Here is a 20352-nt window from a genome sequence, read left to right as displayed (position 1 = left end):
TTTTCTCATTCTCTCTCTCTCACTCTCTCTCTCTCTGTTATCAAACTGGCCAGAAGCTGATTTACCTTAACGTTCTCTTTATTCTGTTTATTTTCTCTTTCAGTGTTTTTTCCACTGTGTTATTTTCTTCTTTACTATTAATTGCGTTTATTCTGTCCTTTTTCCAACTTTCTAAATTCCCAGGCCATTAATTTCCATCCTTTCTTCTTTTCTAATATGTTTATTTTTCTTGGTTGGGATTTTCTGTGCTTCCTGAAACAGAGAATTTTGTCCTTCACCAATTCTGGAAAATTCTCATTCAGGTCTTGCCAATTGCTTCTGCCACATGATTTCTAATCTCTTCTGCAACTACTACGAGAGGGACAGGCTTTCTCATTCTAATGCCTCTTAATCTCTCTTCAACGTTTTTTCATCTCTTTGTGACAATTTCTACAATTTCATCTCTTATCTCATTAACATCTAATTAACTTTTTTATTTCAATTATTGTAATCTTCATCTTTAGAAGTTCTATTTTGTATATCCCTAACCTGCCTCATCTCTTACTGCATCTCGTTCCCTTCTTATACTTAGAGAGTCCGCTCTTTATTTAAACATTTTAAACATTACCCAAAGAGTTTAGGGATATTTTCTTCTGAGTCTCACTCATGGTGACATATTTCTCATGAATTTTGTAATCTGGATTCCCAGTTCATGTTTTCTTGAAGTTTTTTCTGAGGAAATTGTGAAGCCTGGATTGAAGCTGCATTCATTGAAGGATGATAGGTGTTTGCTTCTGCCAATCACCCAAAAGTGCTATCAACCCAGAATTACTTAAAAACTTTATTTTTCTCAGCTCTGGATTACTCAGACCACAAAAATGACACAAATTCTAAACTAAAAGTCACATGAGGGTAGGCCTTTGTGGTTATCAATTCTCAAGGCAGATATGTATATTGTTTTCTACTCAGGGCCAAGCCCACAAGACACGATTTGCCTTGTTATCATCCTTAATTGACAGAGAGATATAATATTTTCAACTCCACCCTCACATGAATCATAAAGGTAAAGTCATGGCTTTCTGTGGGTTTTCAGAAATACCATTCCACCTGTGTGAGAGGAAGGATCCTTTTTCTCCAGCCCTGCCATTGTCATTAGAGTCATTAAAATCAGCAAACGCTCTCAGGGACAGCCATGATATCAGCAACCACCTACAACTCTGATTTCCAATTCCTTTTTTGGCCCCCAGGGATTTCTCCTACTTACTTGCGCGCTTACCTGTGCAAATAACATTACTGTTGCTCTTCTATCTAGTATTTCTAGGTGTTTTACATCAGGGGTTTTCTCAGGACATCTTATCTGCAATTTTGCTGGTAATGGAACTCAATTCACTCTTCAGCCTACTCCAGACTGGCTTTTACGTCCATCACAACATTAAAACTACACTCACAAAAGTAAAACTCATCTGCCGTTTTCCATGAGTCATTTTACTTGACCTTTCAGAAGCTTTCAAAGGAGTTGAATTCTCTTTCATTCTTTTATTTTCTTGGCTTCCATAATATGACTATAACTGAGTTACATTCTAAAACTCCATAACCTGTTTCCCTCCTATTCTTCTGGTTTTTCTTTTTGTAACCCCTTTGTCTGTTCCTCCTCCTCCCTATTTCTAAATACTGGAGCTGTTCAGAGTTTGTTTCTAACCCTCTTACTCAATTCTCTCCTCTCCTAACTCACTTCTTAGTGATGAAGGATAGTTGGAAGGCAGGCAGATAGGGACAAGGGGCCTCCTGCCCTAAAAGGAAACCACCCTTAAAAGGATTTTACACCATCCTGGAAAGAGTCCTCCACCCTTTCCCATGTGACAAAAACCTGATTGGATGACAAGTGTAGGGAGGGTTAATCAGATTAAAAGCCTGCCAACAAGCCCATAAAAACCCCTAGACTTAGAAACTCTGGTGGCAACCCTCTTGGGTCCCCTCCCTCCTTGGAATCTTTGTACTATCATTTTGCTATCACTCAATAAACCTTCCTTTGCTGCCCACCACTCTGTCTGGTCTACCTCTTTATTCTTCCAAAAAGGCGTGACCAAGAACCACAGGAACTGACAGAGAAAAAATCCTGTAATACTAGGAAATATCAATTATTCTCATGGCATTAAATATCATATACCAACATCTCCCAAATGTGTATCGCCAACCCAAAATTCTCTTTTAGGTTCAAAAATCTACATATCCAACTCCCTACATGATATCTCCAACTGAACTTCTAACACGCATCTTAGACTTCATCTTTCAGTCTAACCCATATCTGCAAATGATACATCCATCCACCCAGTTATTCTTGCAAAACTCCAGTACTTAGCCTTGATAACTTCTTCAACCCCTCTACCATTAACCCACAACTAACCCATCACCAAATCTCAAATATACTACCTAAAAATATATGTATCTTGAATCTACCCACTTCTCCATCTTCACCACCAGACTATGTCACCATCATCTTTTACTCACATTACTGCAACAGATAATTGATTTCACTCTTCACTCAGCAACAGCCACACACCCACCTGATCTACAACAGCCAGAATGATCTTAAAATATTAAACTGGATCATGTCACTCTCCTGCTTAAAGACTTCTTAACGCCCATGGATTAAAAAACAAAATTCTTTACTAGGCATAAAAGAAAGGTCAAGCTTATCTAGCCTTGCCTATCTCATCAGGGTCATTATTGAACATCAGCCGCAATGGCTATCTTTCAAATACACAAACATACCAAACTTTTCCTGACCTCGAAGCTTTAACATTTCTAGTTCTACTGCCCAGAACTCTTTCCACGGCTCTTTGCATGGTTCTGATTCTGATTCTGATGCTACAACTTGCTACTATTTATAACTTCCTTTAAGCTTTTAAACACCCTTCAGCCACAATTCCCACATTTATTAAATCGGACAGTAAAAATATCTAACTCATAGAATTATTGTGATAATTTAATAGATGAAATTCAATAATATTTATATCGTATATAAGACACTACCTGGCATGCAGTAAGCACCTAGTGCATTTTTTTTTACTGTTTTACTTTGTTTTTATGTTGTTCCCTATAGAAACTGAAAACAATTGGTGATAATTCCTTTTATATCATACAAATTCACTCAAGATCTTTGCATGTTGGAAAAGTCATTCTTTTATTTTACAAAATCATCCTCCACTTTTCAATATTTTAATCAATTTGCTTTGTCTCTGCTCCAATTTCTTCACAGCTGTTCTCCATTAGAAGATCCTCAAGAGAAGCTCTAGTTCCCTGCTCTTTGTGAAGAGTCTTGTGAGTTAAGTTCCTGCTTTTATACATTGACAGCATGATTAGGTGTGTTATAATTTATATGTATTTGGGAGGTTTGTTGTTGGTGATGCTGGTGGTTAAGTTTTTATTTAGGAGGGGCAGTTGGAATTTTAGAGTTTCATGCTTTTAGAGTTTCATGTTTTGTGCTTGGATTATTTTGCTTTGCTCTGTTTTAATTTTTGGTGGTGCTTATCTGTTAGCTTTCACTAGAAAATGAAGGGTAATTTTTCAAAGAATTGCCCCAAAGATATTTTTCTTTTAGCAGCTTCTATTCCTAATGTACTCTTCATCAAGAAATAGCAATTATTTTAGTTGGTCTTGGGTTCCTGTGGAAGTTATACACACTACAGAATCCAGCATATATAAAGACAGAAAGGCTATAGAATAGATATATATTAAAATCTGTTCTCCCTGCTTGATGTAAAACACCTTTCCTGTCATCTTTCCTCTCTTGGTTTCCTTTTTCAGCCTCAAGTTTATTATATACTCCATTTGAATGTCAGGATGCTTGCCAAAATGAATAGAAGAGAGAAAAGAATATAGTTGACGGGGAAAACAGATTATTCTCTCCTTTCAGGTGTATTGACAATTGTGACAAAACTTATTTTTATAAGGAAAGGGAAGACAAGAAAACATGACACTGGTCAAAAAATAGCTTAGCAGTTTCCTGGGTGATGTCTATTACACACAGTTTCAGTGTGTAGTGACTGCCACTTTCGCAGTTCTGCACAGCAATGCTGGGAGAATAAGAGAAGTCCTTGAGCTCCTGTGACTGGGGAGACCAAAGATGGAGGGACTCAGCCAATATTTCAGTGCTTTTATTGTGTTTACTTAAACCAGAGAGAATATTCCCTGGTTTTGACCTCCACTGTCTCTACTGTCTTCACTTTTCCAAGCCACACACAGCCTCAGGACATGGACACTGCAGAGGGGAGATGTCAGCCAAGCATGTGATAAACTCCTGGGATGAACTGAATGTTTGTGTCCTCCTACAATTCATATGTTGAAGCCCTGAACCCCAGTAAGACTGTATTTAGAGATGGAACTTCTAAGGAAGTGATTAAGGTTAAATGGTCATAGGGTGGGGGCCTGATCAGATAGGTTTAGTGTCCTTATACGAAAAGAGATGAAAGAGCTTGTTCTTTCACATGAACATAAAAGGGGTAACATGAGCACGCAGCAAGAAAGCAGTTGTCTACAACCCAACAGGAGAGCCTTCACCAAACATCACTTCTGCTGGCACCTTGATCTTGGATTTCTAGCCTCTAGAACTGTGCGAAAATTAACTTCTCTTGGTTAAGCCACCCAGTCTCCAGTATTTTGCTATGACAACCCTAGAAAACTAACACACTCCCCAAAATGAAGAAATATGTTTTAATCTTCTTTGCATCCCCAAGAGTATTAGAACATTCAGTAACCAGTAGGTTGATTTTGATCAAAATTGAAGGTTGATTCAGTCCCTCCTCTCCTCTTGTGTGTTCCCATCATACCACATTTCAACTATTATTATCAATTTGTCAGTATTATATCTTTTCATAATAATTTCTTTCCATGTTTTCTCCCTTGACTGTGGAAAAGAAAAAAATTCTGACTTATTTATCTTTATATTGTCCCAGTATTAAGCAAAACACAGATGTGATAAACACTGCCAGCTGCCTACCCAAAATCCCTTTTCCCATTTTTTTTTCTGCTAAAATATTCACTTTCTTAGACTGCCTTTCAGGTAGTAGAACTATGTAACTGTGACTCAGTTCTGAGCAGTAAGCACAAGGGAAGATCTTATTTTTCCCTCATTTAATGCTCCCAATTATTTTTTTTCCTTATTTCTTACACTTCCAACCTGGCAATTTGCATGTGTGGTAGCTATCTTGCTATAATGAGATGACAACCATGAGGACAAAAGCCACATGTTATGAGCAGTAGAACTGAAAGACAGTAGGAAGATGAGAAACTGATAAACTAATAGAGTTACTGCATCAGTACCAACCTGCTTTCCTCTGGACTTCTTGTTTCAAAAGAGAAAAAAAAACTCATTTCATAAGCACAATATTGAGGTATCTATTACTTGCAGGTGAATGTAATTCCCAACTGGTACAGTAGGGACCCAATAAATGTTTGTTGAACTAAACGAGAGCATATAGACAGTATTGCCAAAGTTGACGGGGGAAACTATTCTAGTTAGATATGTTCACCTTATACAGAATTTGGGGCTGGAGTGGCTCACGCTATAGAGCAATCCAGATGATCTATGGAATACTTCAGATTGGATATATTCTTTGCTTCAAGGGCCTCATACAGAATTAGTCAATAATAACTGAAAACTGGTAAAAAATGAAAATTTAGTCAGAGGAAAAATAGGCAATACTGTGCTTTTCTTGAACATCCTTCAGAATTGTGAGGTATCATTAACAGATAATGTTCACGGAGAGAGAAAGCATCAGAATATTCACAGCACATTAATACACCATGTAAGGTTAAGGAGAGATAAAAGGACGATAAGTGAGATGAGAAATGTGGGAGCAGGTTAAAAAAAAATCATCCCCAGGTATTGGTATTTACTCCATGAGAGAGAACCATACCAGAGACAGTGATGATAGAAAGCACCGGAGCATATAATAATAATGGCAGGCTCTATTATCTTGATACTTTCTGTAAGGAAGCATTATACTATGTACTTAATATACTACCTTATTCAGTTCTCACAGGAACCCTTCGAGATAGTAGATTTGTACCTGTTTTTTCAGATAAGGAAAGCGAATCTTATAGAAATGAATAAAAAAGCCTGGTAAAGAAACTGTAGGGCTGAGGCACCTGAGTGACTCAGCTGAGCATCTTCCTTCAGCTCAGGTATGAACTCAGGGTCTCAGCAGGTAGTCTGCTTCTCCATCTCCTTCTGCCCCTCCACTCCTTCCTCCCCCACCCCTGCTCATGCTCTCTCTCTCTCTCTCTCAAATAAATAAATAAAATCTTAAAAAAAAAAAAAAAGAGGGGCGCCTGGGTGGCACAGCAGTTAAGCGTCTGCCTTCGGCTCAGGGCGTGATCCTGGCGTTATGGGATCGAGCCCCACATCAGGCTCCTCCGCTATGAGCCTGCTTCTTCCTCTCCCACTCCCCCTGCTTGTGTTCCCTCCCTTGCTGGCTGTCTCTATCTCTGTCAAATAAATAAATAAAATCTTTAAAAAAAAAAAAGAAATTATAGGCCAGGATTCAAGCCATTGTCCTCTACTCCATCATCTCCTTGAGTATGTCACAGATCTCTCTGTAGAACACAAAGTGCTTAGTCTTAAATGCTGGTATTAGTACTACTACTACAACTGGTTAAGAGGCAGAAACCTTTAGGTGAATAGCTACAGACTCAATTTAAATCCTGGCATCATAGCTTACTAGTTCTGTGATCTAGGTCAAGTTATTCTTCTGATCTCAGATCTTCTTAGCTAAAATAATGATTAATAATGCTCACCCTGCCTGCCTCATACAATTGTGAATATATTCATAAATTCATAAATTCTAAGCAAGTTTTTAAAAAGATAAAGAATTATTATTACCAGGAGAAGAAAAAAAACAGAGTGATAATTTCTAGCTCTCTGCAGCATTTATACAGTAAAGTTCCTCTAGACAAAAAATATTTGCCATATTAAATATTGAAAAACTAATTTCATTAAGTTATAATGCTATGGTAAGATCATAAGCACAAGTACAAGTGCAAAGCTTAAGTCTCCATCAGTCCCAAAAAAGAGACTTAAACTGGCACCAAGCAAGCAGTATTCATTGTGAAATTTCTGCAGCACCTAAAAAGCAAAGCATGTTACGTGCATCCATCTCTTTATTCCTATATTCCTTCATTTAAAGTGTGTGTGTGTGTGTGCATGCGTGTGTGTGCATGTGTGTGCGTGCATGTGTGTGTGTGTGTGTGTGGAGTGAGAGAGAGAAAGAGAGACATATGTATAAATACATATATATATATATATATATATATATATATATATATACACACAGAGAGAGAAAAACAGAGTTACAGACAGACAGGTTGCATTATATATACAAGCTACTATATTAGCTGCCAGATATACAATGGTGAATACAATAGTCCCTGCCTTGCTGGACCTATACTTTAGTTACCAAAAGCATGCTGATGGTACAGGATCTTTTGTTCATACACTTTTTTTTAAATCTTCTATTCATTTTTTCCTTCATACTTCATTAAACATGTAATTATCGCATGTGCATATTCTTCCCACCTCAATAAATGGAAACTCAATTCTTCTAAGTAGGAAAAACAAGAACTATGAAACTATTATAAATGATCTTTTTCTCTCACATTCAATCCATCAGCAAATCCTATCAACTCTCCCTTCTAAATATAGCTCAAATATGACTGCTTCTTACCAACTCTATCCCACCACCTTGGTCAAAGAAGCCATCATCTCTCACCTGAGTAATTTCAATAGCTACTTTTTCTCCCTGCTCCTACCCACACTCCACCTCCTAGCCTAACCTCCAGCCCCCAGTCATGAAAACAAGAGCAAACAATGTGACACCATGCTTTCTGGAACACTTCTTATTGCAGGAATTTCATAGTGAAAGGAGTAGTAGCATGTGTCTGAGTTGCCCTTTGCCCACTGAGTTCTGAAGTAATGAACAAGGATCTAACAGGATTGGACATCAAATTCCAGCCATTGGGTTGTAGGGCTTTTAAGCTACCTAATTAGGGAAGCACCAATCTCTACCCTGGTATGATTACAAAGAGATCCAACTATAGTAATTATGTCATGGCAGAAACTTGGTCTTCAACCCTCTTCTACCATGTTAGCATTCTTTAATTAGGAGAACATACTTTTTCCCAGGGTGTAGCAAGCTTGTAGTTGCTATCATATGATGTTACAGACTAGTGACCTATTTTGCTCTTTGGCGTTCTACCAAGATTGATTGCCTTAAGTATTTGGTTTCCATGGAGCTCTAAAAGAAGTCACCTTCTTTCTCAAAGGCCAGGTCGAAGAGAATCAGTATTGAATATGATAATCCGACCAATTATGCATCTATATAACCCATCCTTAATACAACCATTTGTGTGAAAGTGACCCATTTAAATCAAAAGTCAGATAATAACCCTTTTCCATTCCAAGCCGTCCAGTGGTTTCACATATCACTTGGGGCAGAACCCAAAGCCCTTACTTTAGCTCTAATTCCCAACACACCCCTAACTTCATTCTTGCCATTCTGCCCATCACTGATTCCCCCTCCAGCCACATTGCCCAATAACCCCATCAAGTTTCACATTTGCTATTCCTTCTGCTTGAACATTTTCACCCCACAAGGCAGATACCCACAAGGCAAAGAAAGCTCCCATTCTCTAATGGGAAATTATAAATGTATAAAAACCAAGTTAAACTACCCATTTTTTATAGAAATCCCCAATCCAATAATTTAACATAAAAAAATAATAATCCTGGCCTGGTGATATCCCTGGGACACTGGGGAGAAGAAAAACAAAACCATTTCAGATGAAAATTCTTATAAACTAGGCCACATGGGGTTCCCATGAGACGGAAAACAAGTTCCACTGAAGATGTTACTGTCAGGAAATGAGATTTTTCATGTTTATACAGGTTTAGGACTTTCCGAGCAAATTTTACTGGACCCTGAGTTAGATTACAGCCAGAAATTAAATGATGACTGAATAGATAGACAGTAAGAGAGCTCCTAGAGATTTACTTCCTGAGAAGTTGTGCTTAGATTTCAAAGGTGGTTAAAACAGAGAGACATACCAGGCATTCTAAACCCAGAGACAATAGTCTTATTTTCTCCTTGGAGATGTGTATTCACATTCCAAAGAGTAAGAACCCAGAAACCTTTCTTTCCTCTTCCCTTTCTTGTTTACATTAGATAGATGAGGTTTCTCTTCCTCTCTCTACCAGAGTGCCGGGAGTGCCAGGAGTGCCACAGCTGTTTAAACAATCCTATATAAACTGCCAGATTCATAATTCCAGGGTCCCTCTCTTGTAGTACAGACAGAGTAGAGTGACTTTGACTCTCAACATACCACCCTGGAAGGAGGAAACAATTAGGGCAAGGAGAACTAACTGATATAAGAAATAATAGCTTTAATCTCTGCTGCAGAAATCTCATGTTTACATTCACAATAATAAAAATAAATTTTATTTTTTTATTTAATAATTTTTTATTAAATTATGTTAGTCACCATACAGTATATCCCTAGTTTTTGATGTAAAGTTCCATGATTCATTACTTGCGTATAATACTCAGTGCACCATGCAATATGTGCCCTCCTTAATACCCATCACCGGCCTATCCAATTCCCCCACCCCCCTCCCCTCTGAAGCCCTCAGTGTGTTTCCCAGAGTCCATAGTCTCTCGTGGTTCATTCCCCCTTCTGTTTACCCCCCCTTTCTTCTTCCCTTTCTTCTCCTACCAATCTTCCTACTTCTTATGTTCCATAAATGAGTGAAACCATATGATAATTGTCTTTCTCTGCTTGACTTACTTCGCTTAGCATTATCTCCTCCAGTCCCGTCCATGTTTCTGCAAATGTTGAGAAATCGTTCTTTTTGATGGCTGAGTAATATTGCATTGTATATATGGACCACATCTTCTTAATCCAGTCATCTGTTGAAGGGCACCTCAGCTCCTTCCATGATTTAGCTATTGTGGACACTGCTGCTATGAACATTGGGGTGCATATGGCCCTTCTCTTCACCACATCTGTATCTTTGGGATAAATACCCAGTAGTGCAATGGCTGGATAGTAAGGTAGCTCAATTTTTAACTTTTTAAGGGACCGCCACAGTTTTCCAGAGTGGCTGTACCAACTTGCATTCCCACCAACAATGTAGGAGGGATCCCCTTTCTCCACATCCTCTGCAACATTTGTTGTTTCCTGCCTTGTCCATTTTTGCTATTCTAACTGGCATAAGGTGGTATCTCAATGTGGTTTTGATTTGAATTTCCCTGATGGCTAATGATTTTGAACATTTTTTCATGTGTCTGTTAGCCATTTGTATGTCTTCATTGGAAAAGTGTCTGTTCATATCTTCTGCCCATTTTTTGATTTGTTTATTTGTTTCTTGTGTATTGAGTTTGAGAAGTTCTTTGTAGATCTTGGATACCAGTCTTTTATCCGTAGTGTCATTTGCAAATACCGTCTCCCATTCCGTGGGCTGCCTCTTTGTTTTGTTGACTGTTTCCTTGGCTCTGCAGAAGCTTTTTATCTTGATGAAGTCCCACAAGTTCATTTTGTCTTTTGTTTCTCTTGCATTTGGAGAGAAATTAGGGAATCCATTCCATTTACAATAGTACCAAAAAGCATACGTTATCTCAGAATTAACTTAACTAGAGACGTAAAGGATCTATATTCTAGAAACTACAAATAACTCTTGAAAGACATTGAGGAAGACATAAAAAGATGGAAAGATATACCAAGATCGTGGATCGGAAGAATTAACATAGTTAAAATGTCTATGCTACCCAGAGCAACCTACACTTTCAATGCCATCCCGATCAAAATACCAATGACATTTTTCAAAGAACTGGAACAAACAGCCCTTAAATTTGTGTGGAACCAGAAAAAGCCCCGAATCGCCAAGGAATTGTTGAAAAGGAAAAACAAAGCTGGGCGTATCACGTTGCCGGATTTCAAGCTATACTACAAAGCTGTGATCACAAAGACAGCATGGTACTGGCACAAAAACAGACACATAGACCAATGGAACAGAACAGAGAACCCAGAAATGGACCCTCGGCTCTTTGGGAAACTAATCATTGACAAAGCAGGAAAAAACATCCAGTGGAAAAAAGACAGTCTCTTCAATAAATGGTGCTGGGAAAATTGGACAGCTACATGCAAAAGAATGAAATTTGACCACTCTCTCACACCATACACAAAGATAAACTCCAAATGGTTGAAAGACCTCAATGTGAGACAGGAATCCATCAAAATCCTAAACCAGAACATAGGCAGCAATATCTTTGACATCGGCCACAATAAATTTGGATTCTTAAAACTTAGCATTTAAAATCTAAATTCACAAAAACATAGGAATATAATTTACCATGAAAGATAGCAAATATCAAACAGAAGGATGAGCACCCTAGGAACTTGAGAAAGGAGAACAATTTGAAATAGGCCATAAAATAGCAGTATTTAAACTGTGTAAAAAGATAAAATAAGTCATAAAACTATAAGGAAGAAATAATACAACATGAAGAAAAAAATAGGCAAATTTGAAAAAGAATCAAAGAAAAGTTCTAGATATGAAAATATGTAGTCACTGATAATAACTCAATGGACTCAATGGCTTTGGTTAAAAACTGGTTAGACAATACTGAAGGAAGCACCAGTGAATAGAAAAAAGAGATTTAATATTCTTACCCCAATGCAATACAAAGCAATAAAGACGAGAAAAAGAACAAAGAAGGTTAAGAAATACGAAGGTTAGAATGATAAAGTCCAATATATACCTAAGAGAAGTCCTAGAAAATAAATAGCAACAATGTGGGAGAGGTAATACTCTTAAAGAAACTAAAGGCAGACATTTTTCAAGAGTTTATGAAAAGATATAACTTTTTATGTTGAATAAGCACACAAAATTAAAAATAAACACATAAATGTAGGCACCAATGGCAAAGAATTATTAAAGTAATCTTAGATTATAAAAAATAAAATTACCTACAATGAACCGCAATACGACATTTTTTTAAAAATCCAGTTAGTTAACATACAGTGTTATATTAGTTTCAGTGGTACAATATAGTGATTCAACAATTCCATATAATACTCAGTGTTCATCAAGATAATTGTACTCTTGATCCCCTTCACCTATTTCACCCATCAATCCACCCACCTCCCCCCTTTGGTAACCACCTCCCCACTCTGGTAACCATTGTTCTCTATAGTAAAAGAGTCTGTTTTTTGGTTTGTCTCTTTTTTTTCCCTTTGTTTGTTTGTTTTGTTTCTTAAATTCCACATATGAGTAAAATCATATAGTATTTGTCTTTCTCTGACTGACTTACTTCACTTAGCATTATATGTCCTAGATCCACCCATGTTGTTGCAAATGGCAAGATTTCATTCTATTTTATGCTTGAGTAATATTCCATTATATATATACCACTTCTTCTTTATCTACTCACCTATCGAAGGACACTGGGCTGCTGCCATAATTTGGCTATTGTAAATAATGCTACACTAAAGCATAGGGGTACATTTATTTTTTTGAATTAGTGTTTTTGTATTTTTTGGATAAATACCCAGTAGTAGAATTACTGGGATCATATAGTAATTCTATTTTTCACTTTTTTAGGAACCTCCATACTGTTTCCAAAGTGGCTGCACCAGTTTGCATTTCTACCAACAGTCCATGAGGGTTCCTTTTTCTCCACATCCTCACCAACATTTGCTTTTTCTTGTGTTGTTGACTTTAGCCATTTCGACAGGTGTGAGGGGATATCTTATTGTGGTTTTGATTTGCATTTCCCTGATGATGAGTGATGTTCAATATCTTTTCATGTGTCTGTTGACCATCTGGATATGAAGAAATGTCTGTTCATGTTTTCTGCCCATTTTTTAATTGGGTTATTTGGTTTTTGGGTGTTGAGTTGTATAAGTTCTTTATAAATTTTGGATACAACCCTTTACCGAATATAACATCTTAAGAGCAACAACAGACACTGGATGATAATAGGATAATATCTACATAATAAGGTAAAATCATTATCAATCCTGAATTTTATGCCCACTTAAATAATGATTCAAAGGTACAGAAACAAAGGTACAGAAAAACAGTTTCAAACAGATTTTAAAAAGGTATAGTTTACCATTAGTATATATTTGCTTTAAAAAATCAACTATTAAAGAAAATACTTAATGAAGATATAAATTGAACACCAAAGAAGAGCCCAAGATGAAGAAATAAATTAGTAAATATGTGAGTACATTTGAAAAAGCTTTGACTATAAAAGCAAAGTATTAAAATAATGAGCACTTTTTAAAGATTTAAAAATCAAGATGAAAATAATATATTAGACAATGTATGGAAGATAGAAAAAATAAAAAAGATAGTGTTCTATGATTAAGAAAAAGAGTAGAGATATTGGTTGAATTTAGAGTTTATTGAGTCAAATTGGCATGTTAAAATATAAGGATAAGTCTTACAAGAATAGAAAATAAATCACAACTTCTAAATAAATAAAAGGAAGATTGAATAAAGAAAATAATCAATCTAATACAGTGCAAGAAAGAAAAGGAAACATAGGAAAATTAGTAAACAAAAAAAATAAGATGGTTGAAATAATTCCAAACAAATGGGAAACGTCAATAAATGTAAAAAGAACAATTAGATACTTAAAAGATATATTAAATTGTTATATTTTTTTACAATCCAACTATATGGTGCTTACAAAAGACATACCTAAAGTATGATAATGAAGAAAAGCTAGCAGCAAACATGTGAAAAAGGCAGTTCATGAAAAAGTTAAATAAAAAAGTTGTATAGTTACATTGGTATTGGTATGAGCTAAAATAGACTTCAAAGCTAGGATTATTATTGGTAAAGAATGTGTTTTTAAAAAATTAAAGTTATAAATAAGTTTTTTAAAAGAAAGTATGTAATCATCAGAGGAAAAATTTACCAAGAAGATAGAACAAGCCTGAACCAATATTTATTTTACAACATGATCTCTCAATGCATAAAACAAAAACTGAAAAAATAACCTGATTCTATATATATCTTACAACAGCCTCAAAATGCATAGAGCAAAATTTGACAAAATTACAAGAAAAAATTATCAAGCTCCCAATCACGGTGAGGTTTTAAAACCCATTTTTCTCAGTAATTGATAGGTGAACCAGGAAACAAAGATGGGCTGTGCTGTTCTAAAGGGTAAGACAGATTTTTAAATTCTAAAGAATTTTCTAAAAAATGAACTCTTCTAAAAATCCAACTTACAAAATATATCAGGGAGGAAACTATGCTCTTTTGAGTTCTTTTCTCAATTACAATTACACAGATATAGAGCAACATTGTCTATAAAAAGTTCTACATAAAAGTTCTGTAGAACTGGGGCACCTGGGTGGTGCGGTCAGTTAAGCACGCCTGATTCTTGGTTTCAGCTCAGGTCATGATCTCAGGGTCAGATCAAGTTCTGCACTCCATGTGGAGTCTGCTAAAGTTTCTCTCTCTCCTTCTCCCTCTGCCCCTCCCAGTGCTCACTCACTCTATCAAATAAATAAAAATTTTTAAAAAGTTCTATAGAACTTTCTGCAGTGATAAAACAGTTGTCTATCTGCTCAAATAGACACAAAGGCTATAGACACATGATTAATGCAGGTAAGGAAATAAATTTTATTTAATTTTAATTCATTTAAATTTGAATAGCCCCATAACTACCATATTGGACAGTGTAGAGCTAAAGTAGCACTAAGAAGAAAATTTATATCTTTAAATGCTTATATTAGAAAAGAAAAGAAGCCAAATATAAACTAGCAAAGTATCTTCATTAAGAAGGAAGAAAAATATAAAATCAAAGAACACAGAATGAAAGAAGTAATAAAGAGCAGAAAACAGTAAAACAGAAATCAAAGCTACAGAAAATTTTTAAAGGATAAATTTACAAAACTAAAACCTGGTTTCCTGAAAAGACTAACAGAATAGACAAACCCCACGTTCCTATTTCTCTTCAAATCATAAATAAATAAATAAATAAATAAATAAATAAATAAATAAATAAATAAGGGGTAGGGAATAGACAGGCTTTTAGCAAAAAAGATCATGGAAAAGATGAAAATAAAACACATAAATATACAATTTGGAGAGTGAAAAAGAGACAATAAAAATTAGCATTTTAAATCTTAAACAAGTAACAATCCCCTTGGATAACCAGGATTGATCACCTCTACCTGGAATATATCATTTTCACCAAGTGATCTCTGTGCTACAGGAAAAGCTTCAAATCATGCTATGTATATCATTTAATACTATTCAAGTGCCAAAAAATAGTAATATGGTAGATATTTCAAACTTCAAACTCCAGATAGCTCAATGAGCCTTACTCAACAAGATCATAAAAGAACAGAAAAGTATTCTTAAAGTCTATCTCCAGCACTAATTTAATAACTTATTTATATTGTTTCTTTTATTCTTTCAAAAATATTATTAATTTACTCTGCATAAGGCACCTACCATGCATTAGGACAAGTAAAATATTTAACAATCTAACATATAGTTCTCTGACCTGGAGAAGTTGGAGGGGGGCTGGATAGAATAGAATGTAATAGAAGTGAGTGCTGTGATACCATAAAGAAAAGAAAAATTATGCCTGAGAATGGAAGGATTATTGTTAAGGGCTCCCAAATGGAAGCATTTGTACTGGGTCTTTTTTTAAAATATATTTGACATTGTATAAATTCCACATATAAGTGATATCACACAGTACTTGTCTTTCTCTGACATATCTCACTTAGCACAATGGGCTTGAAATCTACCCATGTTGTCACAAATGGCAGGATATTCTTCTTTCTCATGACTGAATAATATTCCATTATATAAATATATATATATACACACACAATATAATATCTCATTAAGGTGATATCTCATTGTGGTTTTGATTTGCATTTTCCTGATGATGAGTGATGTTCAACATCGTTCTTTTTTTCCAACATCTTTTCATGTACCTGTTAGCCCTTTGGAAATCTTTGGAAAAATGTCTATTTAGTTCCTCTGCCATTTTTTTAATTGAATTGTTTTTTGTGTGTGTTTTTGTTATTGAGTTGTATGAGTTTTTTTACATATTCCAATATATGGTTTGCAAAAATTTTCCCCACATTCTGTAGGTTACATTTTCATTTTGCTAATCATACTGGGTCTATTTTTTTTTAATTCAATAAGCCAACATATAGTTCATCATTAGTTTCAGATGTAGAGTTCAACAATTCATCATTTATATATAACACCCAGTGCTCATCACATCACGTGCCCGCTTAATGCCCATCACCCAGTTACCCCATCCCCCCACCCTCCTCCCCTCCACTAACCCTCAGTTAGTTTCCTATAGTTAAGAGTCTCTCATGGATTTTCTCCCTCTCTGATGACTTCCCACTCAGTTTTCCCTCCCTTCCCCTATGATCCTCTGCACTGTTTCTTATATTTCACATATGAGTGAAACCATGTGATAATTGTCTTTCTCTGACTGACTAATTTTGTTCAGCATAATACCCTCCAGTTCCATCCACATCGATGTAAATGGTAAGATTTCTTTTTTTATGGCTGAGTAGTATTCCATTGTAAATATATACACCACTGCTTCTTTTTTTTTAAATTTTTTATTATGTTATGTTAGTCCCCATATAGTACATTATTAGTTTTTGATGTAGTGTTCCATGATTCATTGTTTGCATATAATACCCAGTGCTCCATGCAATATGTGCCCTCCTTAATACCCATCACCAGCCTATCCCAATCTCCCACCCCCTCCCCTCTGAAGCCCTCAGTTTGTTTCCCAGAGTCCATGGTCTCTCATGGTTCATTCCCCCTTCTGATTACCCCCCCCTTCATTCTTCCCTTCCTTCTCCTACCGATCTCCCTGCTATTTCTTATGTTCCATAAATGAGTGAAACCATATGATAATTGTCGTTCTCTGCTTGACTTATTTCACTTAGCATAATCTCCTCCAATCCCGTCCATGTTGCCGCAAATGTTGGGTAATCGTTCTTTCTGATGGCTAAGTAATATTCCATTGTATATATGGACCACATCTTCTTTTTTTTTTTTTTTAAAGATTTTATTTATTTATTCGACAGAGAGAGAGACAGCCAGCGAGAGAGGGAACACAAGCAGGGGGAGTGGGAGAGGAAGAAGCAGGCTCATAGCAGAAGAGCCTGATGTGGGGCTCGATCCCATAACGCCAGGATCACGCCCTGAGCCGAAGGCAGACGCTTAACCACTGTGCCACCCAGGCGCCCCTGGACCACATCTTCTTAATCCATTCATCTGTTGAAGGACATTTCGGCACCTTCCACATTTCAGCTATTGTGGACAATGCTGCTATGAACATTGGGGTGCATATGGTCCTTCTCTTCACTACGTCTGTATCTTTGGGGTAAATACCCAGTAGTGCAATTGCTGGGTCATAGGGTAGCTCTATTTTTAATTTTTTTAAATTTTTTATTATGTTATGTTAGTCACCATACAGTACACCCTTAGTTTTTGATGTAGTGTTCCATGATTCATTGTTTGCATACAACACCCAGTGCTCCATGCAATATATACCCATATATATATACCCTCCTTAATACCCATCACCGGCCTATCCCAATCCCCCGCTTCCCTCCCCTAAATGGTCAGTAAGAGATTTCAGTGTGGAAGTAAGTGGAAGGCAATGCAGGCTGTGAGGACAGCACAGTCCAAGTCAAAGAGGCATGAATAAATGAAGCATATTCCAAGGAAAGGCATGAGGATTATTATAGTTGATATATATGTTGAGCTGAAATGAAAAGAATGCTCAAAACACTTCTGATTGATGAACAAGCCATTATATATGCATTCAACACTCTATATTCATTCATTCAGCAAGTTCTAAATGCTACAGATATGGTAGGAACAAAACCCCTAACATTTTATTGGGATGCAAAGATGCAAAATATGGACTGTCAAATATGACAAATACTTTAGAGGAAAACAAAGCAGGAGAAGGGAATAAGAAGTGCAATGAGGAAACAATGCAATTTTAAGTAGGATGATCAGGGATAGCCTCATAGCAGTCATATTTGAAGACTTAAAAGAGTAGAAGGAGCAAACTATACTGCTATCTGAAGGAAGAAAATTCTAGGCAGCAGAAATAAGTCCAAAAGTCTGACATATAAGAAGAACAAAAGAAGGCTAATGTGGCTAGAGGAGAATGACTTAAGTGAAGAGAGAAACAAATCAGGTCAGGAAGGTAACAAAAGTTGTATAGGGTGCTATAACCCATTGTAAAGACTTTGTAAGTTTTGAGCAGTGGAGTGATGTGACTTACATTTTAACAGAGTCCCTCTGTATGCTCTGTTGAAATTAAGGGAGGCAAGACAGGAAGCAAGGAGACCAGGCATAAAGATATTACAATAATACAAATAAGAGAGAATGATGACTTGGACCAGGGTGGAACTAGTTGAAGTGGTAGAAATAATCAGATTTTGAAGATACTTCTAAACTACTTCCTGATAGATTAGATGTAGTTTGTATGAAAAAAAGAGCAAAGAAAGAGTTAGCAAATACAATGTACTAGATGGTAAGTTCTCCGTAAGTACTGAATTAAAATGAACATCCAACCTATATTCCCAGTCTCAATTCCCATAATTATTCTATACTAAAGCCAAATGAGTCTTCAATTCCCTCCATCCTTAATGCCAAATTAGTTTTAAAATCTCTCCACCTATACTGCTTTGGCTTATTAACCCTTTTGATATTTCTGTCAATCCTTACCTCATTCCATCCTACCAGATTCTCCCATTTTTTTCAAGCTTCATCTCAAGCCCCATTTCCTAGATGGAAGATTCGAACTTACAACACAGAATGAACTTTTCCCTTTAGAGAAGGGAACTTCTGTACTCCAAGCCCACATGTGATGATAAATAACAACAACCTACCAGGACAGTTGCTAGGCTTTAACAGAATATATAAGTAGGGCATAGTACGATGGTATGATGGAACCTGGTATGATGTTGGTTCCATCTCTCTCTTTTAGGGAAGGAATTATATCTCCTAAAGCATACATTGCACTGCACACAGCATATGCAATAAAAAATTGATAGTGGATTGTTCGACCAATTAAGTAAGTCAACACAAATTTTCACTCCTTAATGCATTAAAACAAATTCCAAATAGATCTAAGACATAAATTTTGAAAGCAAAATTTTAAGATTTTTAGAAGAAAACATAAAAAGCTTTATCTTTACAATCTTGAGAGGGAAAGAGTTTGTAAATAGGACAGAGAAAGCATTAAAACATGAAGAAAAAGATTGGTTAAGGTAAACTATATAAACCTTCTAATTTATGCATCAAAGGCCATCATTTAAAAGAGAACAAGCAAACCACAGACTAAAATATACTTGTTCTATACACGTCCAACAAAGGATTTAGTATTGAGAATATTTAACTGAGTTATGTCACCAAAATGGTGGCGAAGGAGACCTCAGCCTCTATCCCCCTACAGAGATCAATAATCACACAACTATTCAAGACTGAAAATAGCTCCAGGAGAGCTCAGGAATCCACTTAAGAAACCTCAATACCTTGGAGCAAAACACCTGAAACTAACTATACACAAAAGCAGAGGAAAAACAGTTTCACTTTGCCGCATCATCCCGTCTTCCAGGCCAGCACTGCTCAGTAGTAAAAGGGAACTCTCTATAGCCCAAAAGAGTTACCTTCACTGGGAAAAGGACAGCATGAGAATGACCAGCTTCTCCAGCCTTTTAGGGAACTCCATGGAGGACCTGCTTTGGTTTGATACTACCAACACCAGCAAAGCTGAGATGTCTAGATATAGATATGTTTGGGAAGCAGAAAAAATGTCAGGAGCTCCCAATAACAGCCATGGAGCAGACATGACCATAGGGCTGAGTGGCCTGCTCTGCAGAGGACCTCAACAGCCCTCTTCGACACTACAGATTCACACAGCTTTTATCACTGAACCTCATCACAGACTCTAGCAAACTGCTCCACAGAGGACCCCAGCAGCATTCACAGGTGAAGAAAACAACAGCTATCACAGCTGCCACAGACCCCCGCAGATTCTGTTGCTGACATTCCACTCCACAGGTTTTCACAGTTGCAGACACCAGACACTTGAACCTCTCCCCTACTTCTGCCTGAGCTCAAGACAAAAACCCCACAGCCAGCCCCAGCCTCTACTGCTACACATGTGCAAGACACCAGCCTAAACCCCTGGCTGACACCCACTATTGTTCATATGCTTGTGGCTAACCCCTGTAGCTGTGAACCTACCCACCAATGGCCCAACTCACACTAATGGCCTCTACTAC

General features: G+C 36.6%; 1 protein-coding gene across 1 annotated transcript in view; it reads left to right on the top strand.

Moving 5' to 3' along the window:
- LOC113269470 (ferritin light chain 1-like) overlaps positions 1–20019 on the top strand; it is a 54742-nt gene extending 34723 nt beyond the window's left edge. Inside the window, 1 exon segment of the mRNA XM_044390884.3 lies at positions 19683–20019. Coding sequence (XP_044246819.3) covers positions 19683–20019 — 337 coding nt within the window.
- The last annotated feature ends 333 nt before the right edge of the window (positions 20020–20352 follow it).

The sequence above is a fragment of the Ursus arctos genome, unplaced genomic scaffold, assembly GCF_023065955.2.
Source record: "Ursus arctos isolate Adak ecotype North America unplaced genomic scaffold, UrsArc2.0 scaffold_22, whole genome shotgun sequence".
Taxonomy (NCBI): Eukaryota; Metazoa; Chordata; class Mammalia; order Carnivora; family Ursidae; genus Ursus; species Ursus arctos.
Note: the sequence above shows the minus strand (reverse complement) of the source record. Positions and strands in the feature narration are given on the sequence as shown.